Source organism: Somniosus microcephalus, chromosome 1 (genome assembly GCF_052327205.1).
Source record: "Somniosus microcephalus isolate GS21.2 chromosome 1, FLI_Smic_1.0, whole genome shotgun sequence".
NCBI classification, from domain to species: Eukaryota; Metazoa; Chordata; class Chondrichthyes; order Squaliformes; family Somniosidae; genus Somniosus; species Somniosus microcephalus.
In genome coordinates this window covers 22,152,454-22,173,523 of record NC_140987.1, presented here as the reverse complement: position 1 = coordinate 22,173,523, position 21,070 = coordinate 22,152,454, and the positions used below count along the sequence as shown (strand labels likewise).

Genomic DNA, 21,070 nt, shown 5'->3' with positions numbered 1-21,070 from the left:
AAACTCCAAAATGTATTGCAGTAGTTGACGAGCAAAAATGATATGAATTTAAGCAAGAGAAAGTCTCAAGCTGCCAATTCATGAACAGGCAGAAGGTGCAGTGACTATCTCAAGTACCAGCCACCCAAAGAGCGCCAGCACACTTATAAGAAACTAACATTTCACCAGCCCAGTTGCAAAATTGCTCATTCTGACATTTTTTCAGTGGAAGGGCTTTTGTTTATCAGTCCTTACCCGAATCTGTGTTGGTCATGACATATGCAAAGAAAATAAAACCAACATTCCGCTAACAGATGAAGTACATCGGCAGTGGTACAGGACCAGAAAAGACTACTGTGGTCCACCTGGCTGAACCCAAAGTAAAAACAATGCATTATACTCTATATTATACCCCTAAATCACTTCTTTCGCCACACAACTGTCCAGTTTCCTCTTGAATATTCCAACATAATCTGCCTCCGCAGTCTCCCTGGGCTACCGTAAAAAATCACATCACAGAAACACAACGTTCGGCCCAACCAGTCGGTGTTTGTGCTCCACACCAGCCGTAGTTCTAATCCATTTGTCTGACCTGTTTCCAAAGCCTCACAAATCTTTATATAAAAATGCTGTTCCTACTCTCTGTCCTAAATCTCTGACATTTAATCTTATATTTATGTCACCTCAACCACTGTTTCTATCTATCCTGTCCCATCCCTTCATAATTTTAAACATCTCTTATCAAATTAACCTCCTAAGTTCTAACGAAACAGCGCCAATTTTTCAAGTTTTGTTACTTGTATTTCCTCGTGCCAGGCAGTGTCCTAGTGAATCTACACTGTATCCCCTGTATTGCCTCAACATCCTTCCCATAGTGTGAAGGCCAAAACTTCACACACTACTCCAACTGTACTCTTAATACGGTTTTTGCATCTCGACTTTTATATTCTATACCACTTGCCATAGCATTTCCACTAACTTTTTTTGTGGCCATATCAACTTGAGGTGCTGCTTTTAATGTCTTATGAACCTGAACCCTCAATACATGTGCTCTTCCACATCACCCAATATTCCCCATTCAAAGTACAAATATTACTTATTAAAAAAATATATACTATTTCACACTTACTGACATTTAACCCATTCCACCATTTACATAGAAATACATAGAAGTTACAACAGGGAAGGGGCCATTTGGCCCTACGAATCTGTGTAAGCATCTATGCTCCATAAATAGTCATAATCCCACCTACCCACCCTATTCTTCTATCCTCTTATCCTATTTTCCAGCATCCACCGACCCAATCTAATCATGAATGTTGACATAGTTTCCGCCTCAACTACTAACCTTGGACTTGAATTCCACAGCTTTACAATTCACTGCGTAAAGAAGTTTATCTTGCTCTCTGTTCTAAATCTCTTACATTTAATCTTGTCTCTGGCCCCTTGTTTTAGACTCCTCAACTACTGAAAACAGTCTGTTTCTATCTACAGTCCCATCCTTTCATAATTTTAAACACTTCTACATTTATCACCCCATAACCTGTGTTGTTCAAAAAACAAAACAATTTTGCAACATTTCTCTTTGAATTTCCTCAAACCAAGCAACATGCTAGTCAATCTGCATTGTACACTGCCTGAAGCCTTAAGATCTTTCCTATAGTGTGAAGCTCAATAGTGCACACAGTACTCTAATTGTGGTCTTATTGTTTTATGTAGGCTCATCATTAACACTTGATTTTTATATTCTTATCAATATCCCTTGCATGTTCCTTTGGTCATTAGAATTATTCACTATTCATCCTAGTTTAGTGTTGTCTGCAAATTTGGACGGTTTAACCAGTTTTAATCTGAGTTGCTACCCTTCCCCTAATTCCATAACTCTTAATCTTGTGTTTTCTGTGCTGTACTGTGTCAAAGGCTTTCTGAATGTCCATATACATCACATCCACTGCATTGTCCCACATCCAACATATCTGCAGCCTCCTCAGATTGGTCAAGCACAATCTTCCTTTTGGCAATCCTTATTGGCTGCTTCTAATTAGTTTCTCCATACATTTTGTTCCATACATTCCCCACTTTGTGTGTCAAGCAATTAAATGTCAAAATTGTCCACCTTTCCTCTCCTGAGCTCGATTCCAGGCCCCTGGTTACAGAGTTTGTAGTTATGTCAAATATATTATTGGGATTCAGTTTGTTTGTAAGAGTCTAAGAAATGCTGATACAATTTCCTGAGTCGTTTTTCCTCCAATGCGGTAGAAATAATTTTAATAGCTTTGATCTATTTGGTAGTAACATGTTATAAATGCCATCAGCTCTGAGCAAAATTATTTACCACTGAAAGATATTCCTCCGAGACATGTTATCGAATTCATTGCAAGTTGCGAGCGACACACACATTCCGTGAATAAATAAATAACAATACTCCAGATCTATGGAATGTGTTACACTTTCTATTTTTAGAATTTGTGTCTAATCAGAAGACACCTCGTGCTTGGTGCCTACCAGCTATTTTAATGCAATCCTACCAGCAAACACAGCAGAACATATTCAGCTTTATTTTGGCTCACTTTCCATGTGCTAATTTCCAATATTTCAAACAAACCTACCATCTAATTTCTTTTCGTCAAAGCCAAAGGTTTGCAAAATGTCGAAAAATAGGCAGAATTGCTGAATACAATCCCCCCAAAAACATTACAAATCTCAGAAACCCATGACGTAAAAACTGAATTCAATTTATTTCAGTCACCATGAACCAGTGACAGTGTTACTATAAGAACAGCTAAACTACAAAACTTTCATTTCAAACTTTTGCATAACCAGTTGAATTTAAGATGTAGTACACAGCTCTGCAACATACTGCAAAATAAATTTAGTCATGAATAAAAGTGGAAATGAAGATGCTTTGATTGGTAGTTTCCATCCTATAGTACACCAAGCAGATGACAGGTAAGCCAACATGTATGAGCACAGGAGGCAAAAGTCAAAAGAAACCAGATGAGGAAAGAATGGAAGAGTGTTAGAGGTAGCTACAACTGACAGGGAGGGCTTCACAAATAGATTTAAAACATGAAGCTCTTTTGTTCATCAAAAACACTAATTCCAGCTTCCCCAAAGGGTTAACAGGTAAATGCACCATCTTGATACACCCTTGGCTACTTTCTCACTGATATCTTATCCTGCCTTTTGCTTGAGGTTTTCCAGGATAGGCCCATTTTTCTCTGCTATCCAATCTGGGCATCCTCCACCAAGCAGAATCGGTCACTGGATCTCCAGAGCATCCATGCGAACAATCCCGTTCCTCTCTCCTGGCACAAATCCTGCCCACTGTGATTCTGTGGGGTCATCTTCTTCAATCTCCCCCTTGTCCATTTTTCTATTGCCTGTTTTCCGAATCGCTTTGGCTCCCACAACCTATCCACTGCTTACTGTTTTCCAAAATATCGATTTCCACACAAACAAGGTCCTCCCCATCCATGTTGTTACCCTTCATAGGTGCACTAACATTAATGATTAACTGAAACTGGTTCCTTTCTTATCAAAACTGTATCACATCGCTGCACTTTTCACCAAATCCTCCATCCCAGCTGCCATGATGGCAGAATGGCCTGGAACCAGTTAACCAGTCTCTTTACTCTGCTGGCATTTCTCCACTTGTGAACACCTCATGCTCTACAATTCCTCCCACCTCGCCTTCAAAGTACTTATCCTCTCAAGCTTCCTGACAACTTACTTAACAAAATCTCATCCCTCCTATCCTCATTAAGCCTCTGCTCCTAAGCAACAAATCATCCACAGTGACTTCAAACTGCATCTAAATTCAACCTGTTGGTTCTATTCTAAGATCTCCAGCCTCCTATCCTCACTAAAGCAAGTAAACACTATTATCCACACTGATGGCCATCCCTTAGGCCTCATAATGTGAGGCCTCTCCACCACCAACGATGCAATTTCTGACCATTTCCTCACCTCCATCATCCAGACATTTTTAACTGCCTTCAACCCTTCTTCACTCATCCTCTGACACTGGACAAATAGGCTCCATGAATAGAAACATAGAAGATAGGAGCAGGAGCCTGCTCCGCCATTCAATGCGATCATGGCTGATCGTCCAATTTCAGTACCCGGTCTCTGCTTTCTCCCTATACCCCTTGATCCCTTTAGCATTAAGAAATATATCCAACTCCTTCTTGAATATATTTAATGAATTGGCCTCTACTGCCTTCTGTGGTAGAGAATTCCACAGGTTCACCACTCTCTGGGTGAAGAAATTCCTTCTCATTTCTGTCCTAAATGGCCTACCCCTTATCCTTAGACTGTGACCCCTGGTTCTGGACTCCCCGACCATCGGGAACATCCTTCCTGCATCTAGTCTGTCCAGTCCTGTCAGAATTTTATAAGTTTCAATAAGATCCCCTCTCATTCTTCTAAACTCCAGCGAGTACAAGTCCAATCGTCCCAATCTCTCCTCATACGTCATTCCTGCCATCCCAGGTATCAGTCTGGTGAATCTTCGCTGAACTCCTTCCATGGCAAGAACATCCTTCCTCAGATAAGGCGACCAAAACTGCACACAATACTCAAGATGTGGTCTCACCAAGGCCCTGCACAACTGCAGCAAAACATCCTTGTTCCTGTACTCAAACCCTCTCGCTACGAAGGCCAACATGCCATTTGCCTTCTTAACCGCCTGCTGCACCTGCATGTTTACCTTCAGCGACTGGTGCACAAGGACACCCAGGTCTCGTTGCACTTCCCCTTTCCCAATCTATTGCTGTTCAGATAATAATCTGCCTTCCTGTTTTTGCCACCAAAGTGGATAACCTCGCATTTATCCACATTATACTGCATCTGCCATGCTTCTGCCCAATCACCCAACCTGTCCAAATCATACTGGAGTTTCTCGGTATCCTCCTCACAGCACACCCGCCCACCCAGCTATGTGTTGTCTGCAAACTTGGAGATATTACATCTAGTTCCCTCGTCTAGATCATTTATATATATTGTGAATAGCTGGGGTCCTAGGACCGATCCCTGCGTTACCCCACTAGTCACTGCCTGCCACTCGGAAAAAGAGCCATTTATTCCAACTCAGGAAGGCAGATTATTACCTAAATGGCAATAGATTGGGAGAAGGGGAAGTGCAACAAGACCTGGGTGTCCTTGTGCACCAGTCGCTGAAGGTAAGCATGCAGGTGCAGCAGGCGGTTAAGAAGGCAAATGGTATGTTGGCCTTCGTAGCGAGAGGGTTTGAGTACAGGAACAAGGATGTCTTGCTGCAGTTGTACAGGGCCTTGGTGAGACCACATCTTGAGTATTGTGTGCAGTTTTGGTCGCCTTATCTGAGGAAGGATGTTCTTGCCATGGAAGGAGTTCAGCGAAGATGCACCAGGCTGATACCTGGGATGGCAGGAATGACGTATGAGGAGAGATTGGGTCGATTGGACTTGTACTCGCTGGAGTTTAGAAGAATGAGAGGTGATCTCATTGAAACTTATAAAATTCTGACAGGACTGGACAGACTAGATGCAGGAAGGATGTTCCTGATATTCGGGGAGTCCAGAACCATGGGTCACAGTCTAAGGATTAAGGGTAAGCCATTTAGGACAGAAATGAGGAGGAATTTCTTCACCCAGAGTGGTGAACCTGTGGAACTCTCTACCACAGAAGGCGGTGGAGGCCAATTCATTAAGTATATTCAAGAAGGAGTTGGATATATTTCTTAATGCTAAAGGGATCAAGGGGTATGGAGAGAAAGCAGGGACCACGTACTGAATTTGGATGATCAGCCATGATCGCATTGAATGGCGGAGCAGGCTCGAGGGGCCGAATGGCCTACTCCTGCTCCTATTTTCTATGTTTCTATGTTTGCTTCCTGTCTGCCAACCAGTTCTCTATCCAAGTCAGTACCTTGCCCCCAATCCCATGTGCCTTAACTTTACACGCTAATCTCTTATGCGGGACCTTATCGAAAGCCTTCTGAATGTCCAAATACACCACATCCACTGGTTCTCCCTTATCTATTCTACCAATTACATCCTCAAAAAATTCCAGTAGATTAGTCAAGTACGATTTACCTTTTGTAAATCCATGTTGACTTTGTCCGATCCTGTCACTGTTTTGCAAGTGCTCTGCTATTACATCTTTTATAATGGATTCTAGCATTTTCCCCACTACCAATGTCAGGCTTACCTGTCTATAATTCCCCGTTTTCTCTCTACCACCTTTTTTGAACAGTGGGGTAACATTAGCTATCCTCCAATCCATGGGAACTGTTCCAGAGTCTATAGAATTTTGGAAGATGACCAGCAATGCATCTACTATTTCTAGGGCCACTTCCTTAAGTACCCTAGGATGTAGATTATCAGGCCCTGGGGATTTATCGGCCTTCAATCCTGTCAATTTCCCGAACACCATTTCCCTACAAATACTGATTTCTTTCAGTTCCTCCCTCTCATTAGACCCTATGGGCTAGATTTTCAGTTGCTTGCGCCAGCAGTTAGCGCCTTAAGAGAAGTGATTTTTGGGCGCTATGCGTGTAGCGCCTGGGCGCAGCGCAGTTTGCGCCCCGCCCCAAATTAAGTTGCCCGTTAGCGCCGGCGCAAAGTTTAGCGGCCGCCCGGATGCGCGCGCAGAAAATGACGTCACATCCTCGTGCAACGCCCTTTGGCCGCCCCGAATACAAACTTCAGTCGGACCGCCCCATTGTGCGCCTGGCGTCCAGAGCGTTTGTACAATGGAACGCAACACACCCTGGGGAGCGCAAATTAAAGGGCACTCGTACAAAAGGCACTCTGCATGTGATGTGTGGATCATCATCCTCCTCCTCCTCCTCCTCCTCCTCCTCCTCCTCCTCCTCCACTTTGCATTTGAAAAAAATACATGCACCCTTCCCCTTTAAGAGCTCACTGGCACCAGAGTGTCTGCCGTGCGCTGCGCCCGAGCTCGGGTGTTGCGCTCTCCACCGCCGGCTTAGCGCCTAAAGATACTAGTGGAACGCCTCTTTTAGCGCTCCACCAACCTCTTAGGGCGAAGCCACTGAATTTCCGCCAACGGGGCGCTACTTTGGGGCGGGCGATAACTTCGGGCGGGCGCTAAGCCTAGCGCCCCAAAACTGTCTATACTGAAAATCTAGCCCTGAGTTCCCCCACATATTCGCATTTTCTTGCATGTCATTGGATAGCGATCAGGAGCAGGCAAACATTCCCTTCCTAACCCAAAGCACTGAAGTTTACTGTAATTCCATAGGCCGTATGAGATTAGCTAGCTTGGTTTGACTGGGGAGCAAATCTGGGGCCTTTCCCACTGTGCTGTTGAAAAGCTTGTGAAAATTGGCCTTTTTAGGGGAAACTTCTCAGTAGCTCCTATACTACACATGTTGGTAAAGAAAGAATTAAAATCATCTGAATGCTAAGTTACAAAGTTAATTTATCGCTTTTCTGTTCTACTGTAAGTTCTGAGGCATCAGGCATAGTTACTCAACAGAACAGTTGAATCCTGTAAAATGAGTAAATTACAACAATCAAAATTGGGGACTAGCTCTTATCAAAGATTAGAGTGGGTCATTTAAAAGCTGCAACAATAACCAATAAACAAAAAAAACCTAAACACCGATCGAAACATAGAAATCTTTTACCACGCATGGCTTACAACATAAACATTTTTAGAACAGGAAAGCCAATCGCTTTTTCACACATCAATTCCATCTATGCTTCCCGCCATCTCTCCTTTCTTCAAAAATGAATCTAATTGTCTCTTGAATACTCTGCAGCACACCTCTAGCTGTCAGAAGGCATACAGTGATATGGCCACGGCAATAATGTGGTGTACTCAGGGAAACTTCAGACATTTGCCACATTGCTTGCCCACTAAGGGCCATATTTCCCTTTCGAGAGTTGTATTGCAGCTAAAAGGGTTTACTTACAGAGAAATATCCGATGCCAACTGGATCTTGCAGGAGTCGTTCAAAGGACACCGCCCAGCTCGCTACTTGCCGCTCTGCGTGTTTTCTGCAGCTTTGGACACTGGGAAGACTGGCATTGCTGTTGATGCTGTTCTCGCTGTTGTAGTTCTTGAGATCTGCACGGTTTAATTCTGCCAAACAAGATAACAACCATGTAACCCACAAATAGATTTGTGCTGCACTGTGACCTGCACCAAAACAAAGCCAGTGTCAACATGCCATTCCTACATCGTCACTGGATAAAAATCCTGGAACTCCCTCCCTAACAGCACTGTGGGAGTACCTTCACCGCACGGACTGCAGCGGTTCAGGAAGGCGGCTCACCACCACCTTCTCGAGGGCAACTAGGGATGGGCAATAAATGCTGGCCTTGCCAGCAACGCCCACATTCCAGGAACAAATAAAAAAAAACATAAACACTGAAAATAATAGAATCATAGAATCTTACATCTTACAGAAGGAGCCATTCGACCCATTGTGCCTGTGCCAGCTCTTTGAACGAGCTAGGCAATTAGACCCACTCCCCATCTCTTTTACCCATAGCCCTGCAATAAGTTACTTTTAGTTCAACATACATATATGCAAAGGAACGAAGATTTCATGAATGTACTAACATTAGTGACTAAACAGAAGTACTAATTCAGTAATACTAATTTCTTCATAAAGCTCATTGTCATTTTGAATCCAACCAAGCTGATCACAAACAGGATATTATGCAGCAATGTTCTGCTTATTAGCAATGCCAACTGGAATTGGGAAGCAACCTACGGCCTCAACTTGACATTGCTGTGATTTTATTTTCCCTCTTATAGTGGCAAGGGTTCCAGTGAAGGGGTAGTTACGTTTCAGGTTTCTGCAGACTTTGCTGCTATTGTAACAGATGAGAAAAAAAGGAGTTAACAAAAGATAACTGATACCATCACCTTATCCATGTCCTCTAAGAATGCCAGTTAAAAGGTGCTAAACGTGGTTGAGAACAAGCTTGGACTATTTGTTTTTCCTGTCCTGTATTTTTCAATTGGTTATATAAAAGTGATAAGATGAGGAAAAATAACATCTAAAATTGGTCTGTGACACTACATTACTACAATCCAACAGTCACACCATTTACCAAGTATACTGACTTTTTTTCTATTGTAGTTAGGCAGCCGCAAGAAATCAATTCTGATTCACAGTTTTCCATTGCATGATCAGGAGGCTAATTCCTCTGCTTTTGGAGTTGCTGCGCATAATGTCACTGATGAGTTAGTGGCTGGTGGCTCAGCCCAATGTGGCCCGAGCCCTCCACAAAGAAATCATTTAACTTTCCATGTGGTAAAAGTCAACTGAAGCAGCTGTAGGCAGCAGAGAGGCAAGAGAGATTATGGTAAATACCCACGCAAGGAAAGCACCTTTCACAGACTGCACTGTATCTGTACTTGTCAAAGTCCTGGCTTGTCAGCAACAAATAACTGCATTGGTAAATTACGCAACAATTAAGGCCTGCCAATTTGGTGTGTGGGAGGAGTTGATACAGTGGGGGTAACTTTCAACTTTGTTGCCCAGGCCGTAACCTGATCACGCAGATTGTTCACCCGTCGTAGAACCCGTCCGACTTTCGGTCATTGATTTCAGCAACAACACACTTCGTCTGCTAATGGTAGCGCAACACAATTCACGGCAATCTACAGAGGGCAGGAGTCTCTTTGTGGAGATGCATGGTGTCTGCTTCTACTCCAGTGTTACCTAGGGATGGAGACCTCTCTGTAGATCCTTTGCGCTCCTCCAATTCTGGCCTCTTGCATATCCCCGATTTTCATCACTCCACCATTCGCGACCATGCCTTCACCTGCCTAGGCCCCAAGCTCTGGAATTCCCTCCTTAAACCTCTCTGCCTTTCTACCTCTCTCCTCCTTTAAGATGCTCCTTAAAACCTACCTCTTTGACCAAGCTTGTCACTGTTGTGCTATGTCCTTCTGGTGTCAAAAATATTTGTTGCTAACACTTGTTGAGTGCTTTGGGAAGTTTTACTACGTTAAAAGTGCTATATAAAGGCAAGTTGTTGTTGATTCCCACTGCCCTGTATCTACTGGCACAGTAGCAGGAACTGGGTGTATAATAATGAAAAACAACAGAAAATGCTGGAAAAACTCAGCAGGTCAGGCAACATCCGTGGAGAGAAATTTGAGTTGACGTTTCGGGTCGAAACCCTTCTTCAAAACTGGAAAGAAAAGAAAATAGATCGAAGGCAAGGCTGCGATCGAACAAAAGAGACAATAAAAGGTATTCGAAGCCAGACGAGATGGTAATAGCCCCGTGGAGACAAAAGGCAGCTGAGATTAGGTGTGAAGTGTACTGGCAGGTAAGAGACAGCTGCCAGGTGAGAGAGAGAAACAAAAGGAAAGGGGGGGGGTGGGGGGAGGAGGACCCAAAACAAAGGGGTAGAAAAAATTGTAAGTAAAAAAGTAATAGGGGCCGAGGTTATGATCTGAAATTGTTGAACTCGATATTGAGTCCGGAAGGCTGCAAAGTGCCTAGTCGGAAGATGAGTTGCTGTTCCTCGAGTTTACTTTGAGCTTCCGTGGAACAATACAAGAGGCCAAGGACGGTGAGGTCCGAGTGGGAATGGAGCGGTGAATTAAAATGACAGGCGACCGGAAGCTCGGGGTCACCCTTACGGACTGAACGGAGGTGTTCCGCAAAGCGGTCACCCAATCTGCGTTTGGTCTCCCCAATGTAGAGGAGACCGCATCGTGAGCAGCGAATACAGTATACTAGATTGCAAGAAGTACAAGTAAATCGCTGTTTCACCTGGAAGGGGTGTTTGGGGCCCTGGACAGTGGGAAGGGGGGAGGTATAGGGGCAGGTGTTACATCTCCTGCGCTTGCACGGGAAGGTGCCAGGCGAAGGGGAAGGGCTGTTTGGGGTGATAGAGGAGTGGACTAGGGTGTCTCGGAGGGAGCAGTCCCTGCGGAATGCTGACAGGGGAGGGGAGGGGAAGATGTGTTTGGTGGTGGGATCACTTTAGAGGTAGCGGAAATGGCGGAGGATTATCCGTTGAATGTGGAGGCTGGTGGGGTGAAAGGTGAGGACAAGGGGAACCCTATCGTGGTTCCGGGAGGGAGGGGCAGGGGTGAGGGCAGAAGTGCGGGAGATAGAACGGACACGGTCGAGGGCCGTGTCGACCACGGTAGAGGGGAATCCTCGGTTGCGGAAAAAGGAAGACATGTCGGAAGCACTGGTGTGGAAGGTGGCATCGTCAGAGCAGATATGGCGGAGACAGAGAAACTGGGAGAATGAAATAGAGTCCTTACAGGAGGCGGGGTGGGAGGAAGTGTAGTCCAGGTAGCTGTGGGAGTCAGTGGGCTTGTAGTGAATATTGGTCGATAATCTATCCCCAGAGATGGAGACGGAGAAGTCGAGGAAGGGAAGGGAAGAGTCAGAGATGGACCATGTGAAGGTGAGGGAAGGGTGGAAATCGGAGGCGAAGTGAATGAAATTGTCTAGTTCGGGGCGAGAGCAGGAAATGGCACCGATACAGTCATCAATGTATCGGAAAAAGAGGTGAGGGAGCCTTTGTGTTCTGGACAGGATCTCCATGAATAACGCACGTGTACACCTTCAACCTCTCCAACGGTGGACCAAGTTAACATGGGGCGAGACCATGTTTGGTTCAATTTGTAAGTTGCTTTATTCTACAGTAGGCAAAACATGCAGAACACGGAGTATAACAAGAGACATTTGATACAATCAATACAACTTCTCTTCATGTACTATTCAACAATAAAGAGCACGCATGCACTGGCCCACATTAGTGGGTCCTTTACTGAACATAAAGGCATAAACTCTCCCTGCCCAAGGGAAAAGTCCTGTTGCTGCCTGCATCTTTGATGTCTGGGTCTTGATTTTTAAAAGCTTCTCTCAAAGCCCACACAGAGATCAAAACAGGTTTCCAACACCAAAGCGCAAAGTGACTTTCTGGATAACCAGACAAGTCTTATGAATTGCCCATTGTCTGGATTTCAGATAAAGATTTTCCCATCTCACATTATAATTACCATTTGTCTACCTACTGATCCACAACTCAGCATGGGACTGTCTTGGGAAGCTAGTCCCTTTTAGGCAAGCTTTCGCTAAAAAAAATCCATCTCAACGTAGCTCATGTCCAAGTCTTTTTGTGTGAAAAAAAAATCACCAAAACAAATCGTGAACCATGATACTCTTGATTTATCTTAGTCACAACAACAATTGTTATCTTAAGAAATACTTGCATTTATATAGTGCTTTTCATAGCCGCAGGGCGTTCCAAAGCACTTTACAGCCAATGAAGTACTTTTGAAGTGTAGTCACTGTTGTAATGTATACATATTCAGGGCCCAAAGATAAATCTGACAAGGAAGCAAATGCTCTTGAACTAGAAATTCAATATGTAAAATTAATCTCCATTTCTATCGACAAGAAACTTCTTTCCACTAAAAAAGACAATAAGGTCTTTTTTTAAATTCCATTTCACCTTCTAGAAAGTACTTTGTTCTCTGATTTATATTCATATTAGTTGATTTATATTCATATTAGTAAATTACTGCCAGAATTCTATTCTTGCTTTGAGTTTGTTACTGTTGCTCTATTCTCTTGATCCATGGAGCTCTCTGCATTGAATTGATTGTGACCAGCACTTGAACAAAGGAACAAAAAGAAAAGTAAAGGTGAATTTGCTACCAAACCAGTGATAACATACCCTGTATTGATGACTGCCATATTGTTTGTGTTCTCAAATTTAAAAAAAACAATTATCCTAAAGGGCTGTGTGCATCATATAGCTAAAATTATTTGCATTGCGCTAAAAGAATTCTTTCTGATTTCCATATAGTTTAACAGTCACTTCAACATACTACAGGAAACTTTGTGTTATCCGGAGGCTAACTGTCCGGAAGGCTCGAGCCACCGGCAAAAATCAGGAGCCGTTTCGTTAGGTTTTTTTTCTTTTCGTTGCTTTGTTCTCAACAGTCAAGCTCTGCAAGGTCTCGCTGAAGCTGTTGCTAAGCTACAGAGACGCTTGGACTGTTTAGAAGCTGTTGCTAAGCAACAGGGTTTGTTGCCGGATACGGAGCTCAAAATCTCCGTATGTTTCAACATTAGCGCTGGTTTGTCCGGCAGTTTTGAGGGAACGGCAACAGCTCGGTCCCGTCGGTGCCGGATAGCACAAAGTTTCCTGTAGCTGTCAGTGGGTGGGTTTTGCCAGTTCTGAATGGAGAACGATATGGACTTTTCTCTTTCTTCCTCTAAATGTACTAATTCAGCATTTATGTCAACTTAAAAGAAATACATAATTCTCTGGCATTAACTTGGGTATTTTAAGTTCAATTACTCTTTATTCACATTTGCACAGACGATGCTAACTACAAACAAAATCCACTGTATTATAGAATCATAGAATGGTTACAGACTCTTGGTCTGCATGGAGTAGATTCATATTGGGCAATGCATTTACCAACTGAGCCATCTGGGAAGTTGGTTGTTGTACGACTTTTAACCAATTTGATTGTGCTGCTGTTAAACGCTGTCTACCAGTATTCAACTAAACATCAAAATACTGGAGCCTAGACATTACTGCAATGTCTAGGCTATGGTGAACAGAGGGACATCAGACAACTGCATTCAGCATTCGTTCATTAATATTACAAACACTAATTTGTAGGCTTATACTTTGAGGTTTCTATACTAAAAATTGCTTAAAATGTAATTTTGGCAATAGCTATATTAAGATAAAATCCTTTGCCTTTCTCAGACAGTCCAGCAAATATCACCGAACAGAATATACAGCTAAAAGGCATGCTCTGTCCCTGCTTACCTGACTGTACCTGGTAGGATCCACTGTAATGCCGCCTCACCAAATATTTTAAACTATTCACTGGAAGCCAACCTCCAGAATCCATGCCAGTCTCAACTGCACTTTCCCAGCAACGACTGGAAGCTAACTACTGTCAGCCTCCGCGACATTTTGTGCAGATTGTCGAATTCTTAGATCAAGAAAATGCGGCTCAACCTCTGAATGGCTGAAGATGTACAAGAGGCCAGTTGAGTTCGCCTCCCCACTTGATCAAAACAATTCGCTTCCTCATGACTGCAAGTACAGGAAACAGATAGAATGTCAAAGACAAAGCTTTAAGAGTGCTAACTGAATTATTTAGGAGGAGTTATATACCCTGCCGTTACCACAGAAACATAAATTATTGATGAACCAGTGGAAAAAAAAATCACTTGTGATATAGCACTGAAGAGAGAACTACAGAGAAGTATCCTACGTATAAGAAATGCTAGCTGAATTATTTTAGGAAAGAAAACTGCTCTGGGGATCATTTTTAAAGCTGCATTCCTGGAACTCAGATGCAAGAAAATAGAATTTGGATATTTTTTTACCAACAAGTATTTGTCAAAACTTTTAAAAGATGAGTTTTTAAGTGTCTGCTCACCACTCTAACTTCTGGTGAAATGTCTATTGTAAGAAAAGTATTGATGGGAGAGTCAGCTATTGTAAGAAAAGTATTGATGGGACAGTTAGGTCTTTTTTTTAAATTAGAAACTTAAAAGGTAGCTGTGGACTTTTTGTTTAACCGTCAATTTTTAAAGTGTTAAAGGTTGGTTATTCACTGATTGTAATTATACTGGAACCAATGTGAAGCTAAGAAGTACGATACTGCCTCCTTCAGGCGTTCTCACACTCAACACAAAATGCCAAACTGATGCCAGTCTGGCTGTCGCTATAGTGCTCTATCTCTGATCCAGAAACCGCTTTACAGCTATGTAAAATTTGCAGCACAGCTTCACTCAGAATTTTAAACTTGTACTAATTGTGGCATTAAGATTTTTTAAATAACTTTTTTTAAACTATGCTGTTGGATAACTATGTCATTGGTCATTCAGCAGAATAAAAAAAGCACTAAAATAAGGATGATAGTATATTTTGCTGGTCAATATTGATATTCACTAATGTTTCATTTTAAATCCTTGCTTTAAGGCTTTAGATGTAAGGCTTAGGTTAATAAAAGGCCAAGCTTACTAAAAACATATGTTTGCATTTCTATAATAGAAGCATTTTGTGACTGAAAAGGGTTACGACTGCAGAGTTAAACTGTCCCTCGTTTTAACAGATCCTTCCTTCCTGCTGAGGGCCAGTGTTAAGCTGGGATGAGCTTAGTGCTAATTAAATGCAGACTTTCTTCATTACAAACCTATCGCAAAACAGCTTCATTATGAAAAATACCCACCACAGTAGCCACCTACTTGCTTCAGTGCAGATCAACCTAAACTACACCAAGACAAATTAATTTTTATTTTTACAACATGCTACTGGAATAGCAGCTTCATTTTATCCTTGGAAGAGACTGGTTTATCTAAATGGCATTGTTACTGGATAAGAGGTTTTATTCACTGATTTGCTATCATTAGTATAGTAAAGTTAGTCACGTGTACTCACAGAAATTAGCTTGTTCATGCAGAAATCAACAGTGCTTTGGGCAGGATAGGGTTGCAAAATTCCGGGAATTTTTAAAAGAGGAAACTTTCCATGGGAATTTTCAAGGGTTTTCTGTTTAATCCCACTACAAATTAGCCAGACATCAGTGAGGTAAAGGCATACTCAAAGTTGTAGAGAATGAAAGCTTTCTTACAGGAGTGGTCTGAGACAATGAACTAGAGTAAAAGCCCAAAAACACAACACCCCCTTTTACACCGGCAAGCTGGTATAACCATTCACCGGGGCAACTATTATTTGGTTTATGAAAGCCTATACTATCCGTGAAATATCAGGATTATTTCCAAGTTCTATGAAGGTTACTTTTGGAAACAATAGATTTTTGTGTGTGTAGTATATTATGTTATCATCTTAAACCTGGGAATCCAAAGAGTCCATTGATGTATGGTGTTCATTGTTTAGATTTTCAAGCTGATTTAACCTGTCCCAGTAATTTGAATCCATGGTGTCCTGCCCTAGGGTTGCAAAATTCCAGGAATTTTTAAAAGAGGAAACTTTCCATGGGAATTTTGGGGAATTTTGAGTTTTTTTGCACACTGATGATTTTTGTCTCTGACCCTATTATCTTTGTCATCATAATAGACATACTGTTCCATACAAATAAAAACAGGCTTTCAAACTTTATTTAGGTTATAATTTTGAACTTTATTGAACCCCCACAAAAAAGACACATCTAAAATAAAATAAAAAGAGCGTCAGCTTATTTAGCCTGTAATTTGTCCTTATTTTGTCTCTTTGAGTCTTCTACTCATCATTGCTCCTCCTGATTCTCTGACTCTGACGTGTCCATTTCCTCCTCTGTGTCACTGTCTAGCTGTGTGGTGGACACTTCTGTATCTGGCTCAATAAGTTGTAGGTTCGCCCGGATAGCCACCAGTTTCTCCACTCTCTTGTTAGTCAGCTTGTTGCGCACCTTTGTATGCGTATTCCCAAAAAGTGACCAGTTTCGTTCAGAGGCTGCGATGAAGGTAGGATTTGGTGTATCACCGATGCAATGGGTGACAGGGCCTCAGATGCACAAAGTCCCTTCCACCAGGTATGTGCACGGATATGCTTGCATGATTCCCATATCCCGTCCCCATTCCAAAGACCTTGCTTGGTAGAGAACTTTGACAGACTTCCCAGAACTTTGCCCACGTCCAGATTGAGGTGGCGTGAGAGGGTAGAAATCACACTGTAAGCGCAGTTGATCTGTTCTCCAGAAAGTATTGTTCTCCCAACATGCTTTGGGTCCTGCATGTATGCTGCAGCATGAATCGGCTTGACACAAAATTCTTGACGCGTCTGTATGAATTGAACAATTGCCTTCTCCTCTGCTTTGAGCAGCAGGGATGTGGGTAGGGCAATGCTGATTTGTTCTTTTAAATCAGCAAGAAGCCTGAGAACATCTGACAAGACAGCGTCATCGCCTTCAATCTGAGCAAATGCAGATGCTACTGGTGAGAGTAGTTTAAGGCTGCTAACCACTCTCTCCCAAAACACATCATCCAGCAGTATTTTCTTGATGGTGGTTTCCATATCCCCAGACTGGGATATTGCCATTTCTTGCAGCGACTCCTTACCCTCCAGAAGGCTGTTGTACATTATGACAACGCTGGGCAGCTTCAGTGTGGTGTTCTTGTTCTTTGTCGTTTGCTTGGAGTTGTAGGTTGCTGCAACTACCTGTTTTCCCCTGACATACTTAACAACTTGCCTGGCTCTCTTGTACAGTATTTCCATGGTTCTCAAACCCATGATGCCCTTGAGGAGCAGGTTGAGCCCATGAGCTACGCACCCAGTAGACGTAATATGAGGGTAGGCCTCCTCCACTTGAGCCCAAGCAGCCTTCATATTCGCAGCATTGTCAGTAACTACTGCAAAGACCTTTTGTGATCCAAGATTGTTGATGACCGCTTTCAGCTCATCAGCAATGTATGTGCCTGTGTGTCTGTTGTCCTTCGTGTCTGTGCTCTTGAAGAACACTGGGAGAGGAGTGGAGACGAAATGTATGATGCCCTCCCCTCGTACATTTGACCACGCTGGCGGACGGACGCTGCAACAACGCTCAAGAAGCTCATCATCATCCAAGATAGAGTAGTTTGATGGTTCGGTGTTCTTGCCACCTCTATCACTGGCGCAGTGTGCTGCAGAATGTATGATCTACAGTCTGTACTGCAGCAAATTGGACATATACTGCCATTCCTTCATCATTGTTGGGTGAACATACTGGAATTCCCTAAGTAATGGGAGTACCAGTGTCACAAGGCAGCACTTCAAGAAGGCCCACCATCACCACTTTCGCAGGGCAATGTGAATCTTACAGCACAGAAGGAGGACACTCGACCCATCGTGTCTTTCAATGAGCAATCAAGTTAGTCCCACTCCCTGGCTCTTTCCCCATATCCCTGCAATTTTTTTCTCTCAAGTATTTATCCAATTCCCTTTTGAAAGCTACTACTGAATCTGTTTCCACCACCCCACCAAATCCCAACCACTCGTTGCATAAAAAAGTTTTCCCTTATGTCGCCTCTGGTTCTTTTGTCAATCGCCGTAAATCTGGGTCCTCTGTTTATCAACCCTTCAGCCATTTGAAACAGTTTCTCTTTACTTACTCTATCTAAACCCTTCATAATTTTAAGAACATATAAGAAATAGGAGGAGTAGGCCCTACGGCCCCTCAAGCCAGCTCCGCCATTCAATAAGATCATAGCTGAACTACTGCAACAACTCTACTTTGCCACCCTATTCCCATATCCCTCGATCCCCTTGGTGTCGAAAAACCTATCTGTCTCAGTCTTGAATATATTCATTAACTGAGCACTCACAGCCCTCTGGGGTAGAGAATTCTAAAGATTCGCAACCCTCTGAGTGAAGAAATTTCTCCTCATCTCAATCCTAAATGGCCGACCCCTTATTCTGAGACTGTGACCCCTGGTTCTAGACTCCCCAGCCAGGGGAAAAATCCTCCCTGCATCTACCCTGTCAAGCCCTGTAAGAATTTTGTATGTTTCAATGAGATCACCTCTCACTCTTCTAAACTCCAGAGAATATAGACCTAGTCTACACAATCTCTCCTCGTAGGACAATCCCCCCATCCCAGGAACCAGTCTGCTGAACCTTTGTAACTAGTGGGGTGCCACAGGGATCAGTGCTAGGGGCCTCAACTATTTACAATCTATATTAATGACTTGGATTAAGGGACTGAGTGTAATGTAGCCAAATTTGCTGATGATACAAAGATAGGTGGGAAAGCAAATTGTGTGGAGGATGCAAAGAATCTCCAAAGGGATATAGATAGGCTAAGTAAGTGGGCAAAAATCTGGCAGATGGAGTTTAATGTGGGAAAATGCAAGGTTATCCACTTTGGTAGGAAAAATAAAAAAGCAAATTATTATTTAAATGGGGAGAGATTACAAAATGCTGAGGTACAGAGGGATCTGGGGGGTCCTTGTACATGAATCACAAAAAGTTAGCATGCAGGTACAGCAAGTAATTAGGAAGGCAAATGGAGTGTTGGCCTTTATTGACAGGGTAGATGCAGAGAGGATGTTTCCCCTCGTGGGAGAATCTAGAACTAGGGGGCATAATTTCAGAATGAGGGGGCACCCTTTTAAATCGTAAATGAGGAGGAATTTCTTCTCTCACAGTGTCGTGAATCTTTGGAATTCTCTTCCCCAGAGAGCTGTGGAGGCTGGGTCATTGAATATATTTAAGGTGGAGCTAGACAAATTTTTGAACGATAAGGGAGTCAAGGGTGATGGGGAGAAGGCAGGGAAGTGAAGTTGAGGCCAAGATCAGATCAGCCATGATCTTATTGAATGGCGGAGCAGGCTCGAGGGGCCTACTCCTGCTCCTACGTCTTATGTTCTTATGTTTAGCACGACTTCCTGGCTTCTGTATACTCTATGCCTCTATTTATAAAGCCCAGGATCCCATATGCTTTTTAAACTGCTTTGTTAACCTGTCCTGCTACCTGCAAAGATTTGTGCATAAACACCCCCAGGTCTCTCAGTTCTTGCAACCCCTTTAAATGGACAATCAATGTGGCCTCACCAGCGTTTACTGCATCCCAAGAACAAATATACTAAAAATCTAATTCTACTCAGATTTGATAGAAAAATAACAGACACATCTACTGCAGTAAACTGCACTGGACATATGGGCTGCGCCTTCAGAGGTTGGAGCTTCCTCTGAGGAGTCTGGCTGCACAGCCTCGTCCTCCTCCACAGTGAGGACGGGGGCTCTGGGTGGTACTGTGGGGGAGTAAAGGAAGGAGTTAGAGATGTAATGCCAAGGTTCTTCTGGTGACTCCCAGCGAGTTGGCATCTGCTGACACCTGCATCCATGCAGCATTGGTCTCAGTGGGAGGCCTCTTCCTCCCTGACCTAGGGAAGAAGACCTCCCTGTGGGCCCTAACCCCATCCAATAATGCCTGCAGTGAAGCCTCGTCGAATTTGAAGGCAGCTCGGCCTCTGCCGCTGGCAGCAGCTGGTGCAGGCTCCTCTGCCATTGTGCAAGAGTGGTTGAGAAGCCTGCAGAGGTGGAGAAGCTTGCTGGACACTATGAAAGCACCACGAATGATGACATCATAGTGTGGGGATTTCTGACTCGAATTGGACAATTAGCAAGGCTTCCCACATGCTGGGAATTAATTGGCCACTTGAGGGAAAATTGCGTGGAGCTGGCTGACACTTTTTTATGTGTGTCAGAAACCCCACATTCGGGGAAATCCGACCATTCCCCACACAAGCCGAAAATCGGGGCCTTGGTCTCAGAATATTAACCTCTACGTGGTAACTTGTTGTTGGGTGTCTGATCTACCCGGCATGTATCTCACCCTGATGGCTTCAGGTGGGCTACTCAATTTGAACAAGACAGGCTGGAAAATAGTTTTCAGAAAATGACTGGGGTTAAAGAAATTTAAATATGGGTCTGAAGTCAAAAGAGAGTTGTACACATAGTACAAGTAAAATCTGCAAGATGCTTGCAAGTGAATAAAACGGGTTAGCTAGCCCCTCCCTTAGACACCTGGCCAGACACAACATCCATAATCTGGAGTCAATTGTATCACCTGAGTAAACCTAGTTTTTAGCCCCATGTGCACCATGACCAATACAGAAAATCGTATCAGCTGAATCACCAGGCTTGTAAATAGACACTCACACGGGACTATATAACAATTCGTTATAACACTGTCCTTTAACCTCTAGGGTTTGGTTTTAAATCCAGTTTATACTGATAGAATGCATGTCTCCTTGCTCAGCCTATAAGGTCTTAAAGGAGATTAGATTGAACAGGCCCAACCCAAGGCCCAGTGGAAGTGCAAGGGAGAAAACAGCCCAGAACAGTAGTCTCAGTCAGAGGGAATATAAGTCTGAAACTAGAGTATTAAGCTTAAATAAAGTCAATTTCATAGGTATGAGGGGTGAGTTGGCCAAGGCAGACTGGGAATTACATTAAAAGGTATAACGGTACATAAGCAATGGCGAACATTTAAAGAAATATTTCAGAATTCTCAAAGAACATGCATTCCATTGAGAAACAAAAACTCCACAGGAAAAGTGATCCATCCGTGGCAAACTAAAGAAGTTAAATGAGATTAAAAGAAGAGGCTTATATAGTTGCGAAGAATAGTA

The 21,070-nt window shown here is 43.1% G+C and overlaps 1 protein-coding gene across 1 annotated transcript in view; it reads right to left on the bottom strand.

The window, feature by feature from the left end:
• The window catches only part of rgs12b (regulator of G protein signaling 12b), a 335,452-nt gene that overhangs the window by 109,377 nt on the left and 205,005 nt on the right, over positions 1–21,070 (bottom strand). The window contains exon 5 of the mRNA XM_085975353.1: positions 7,904–8,073. Coding sequence (XP_085831479.1) covers positions 7,904–8,073 — 170 coding nt within the window. The remainder of the gene's footprint in view (positions 1–7,903; positions 8,074–21,070) is intronic.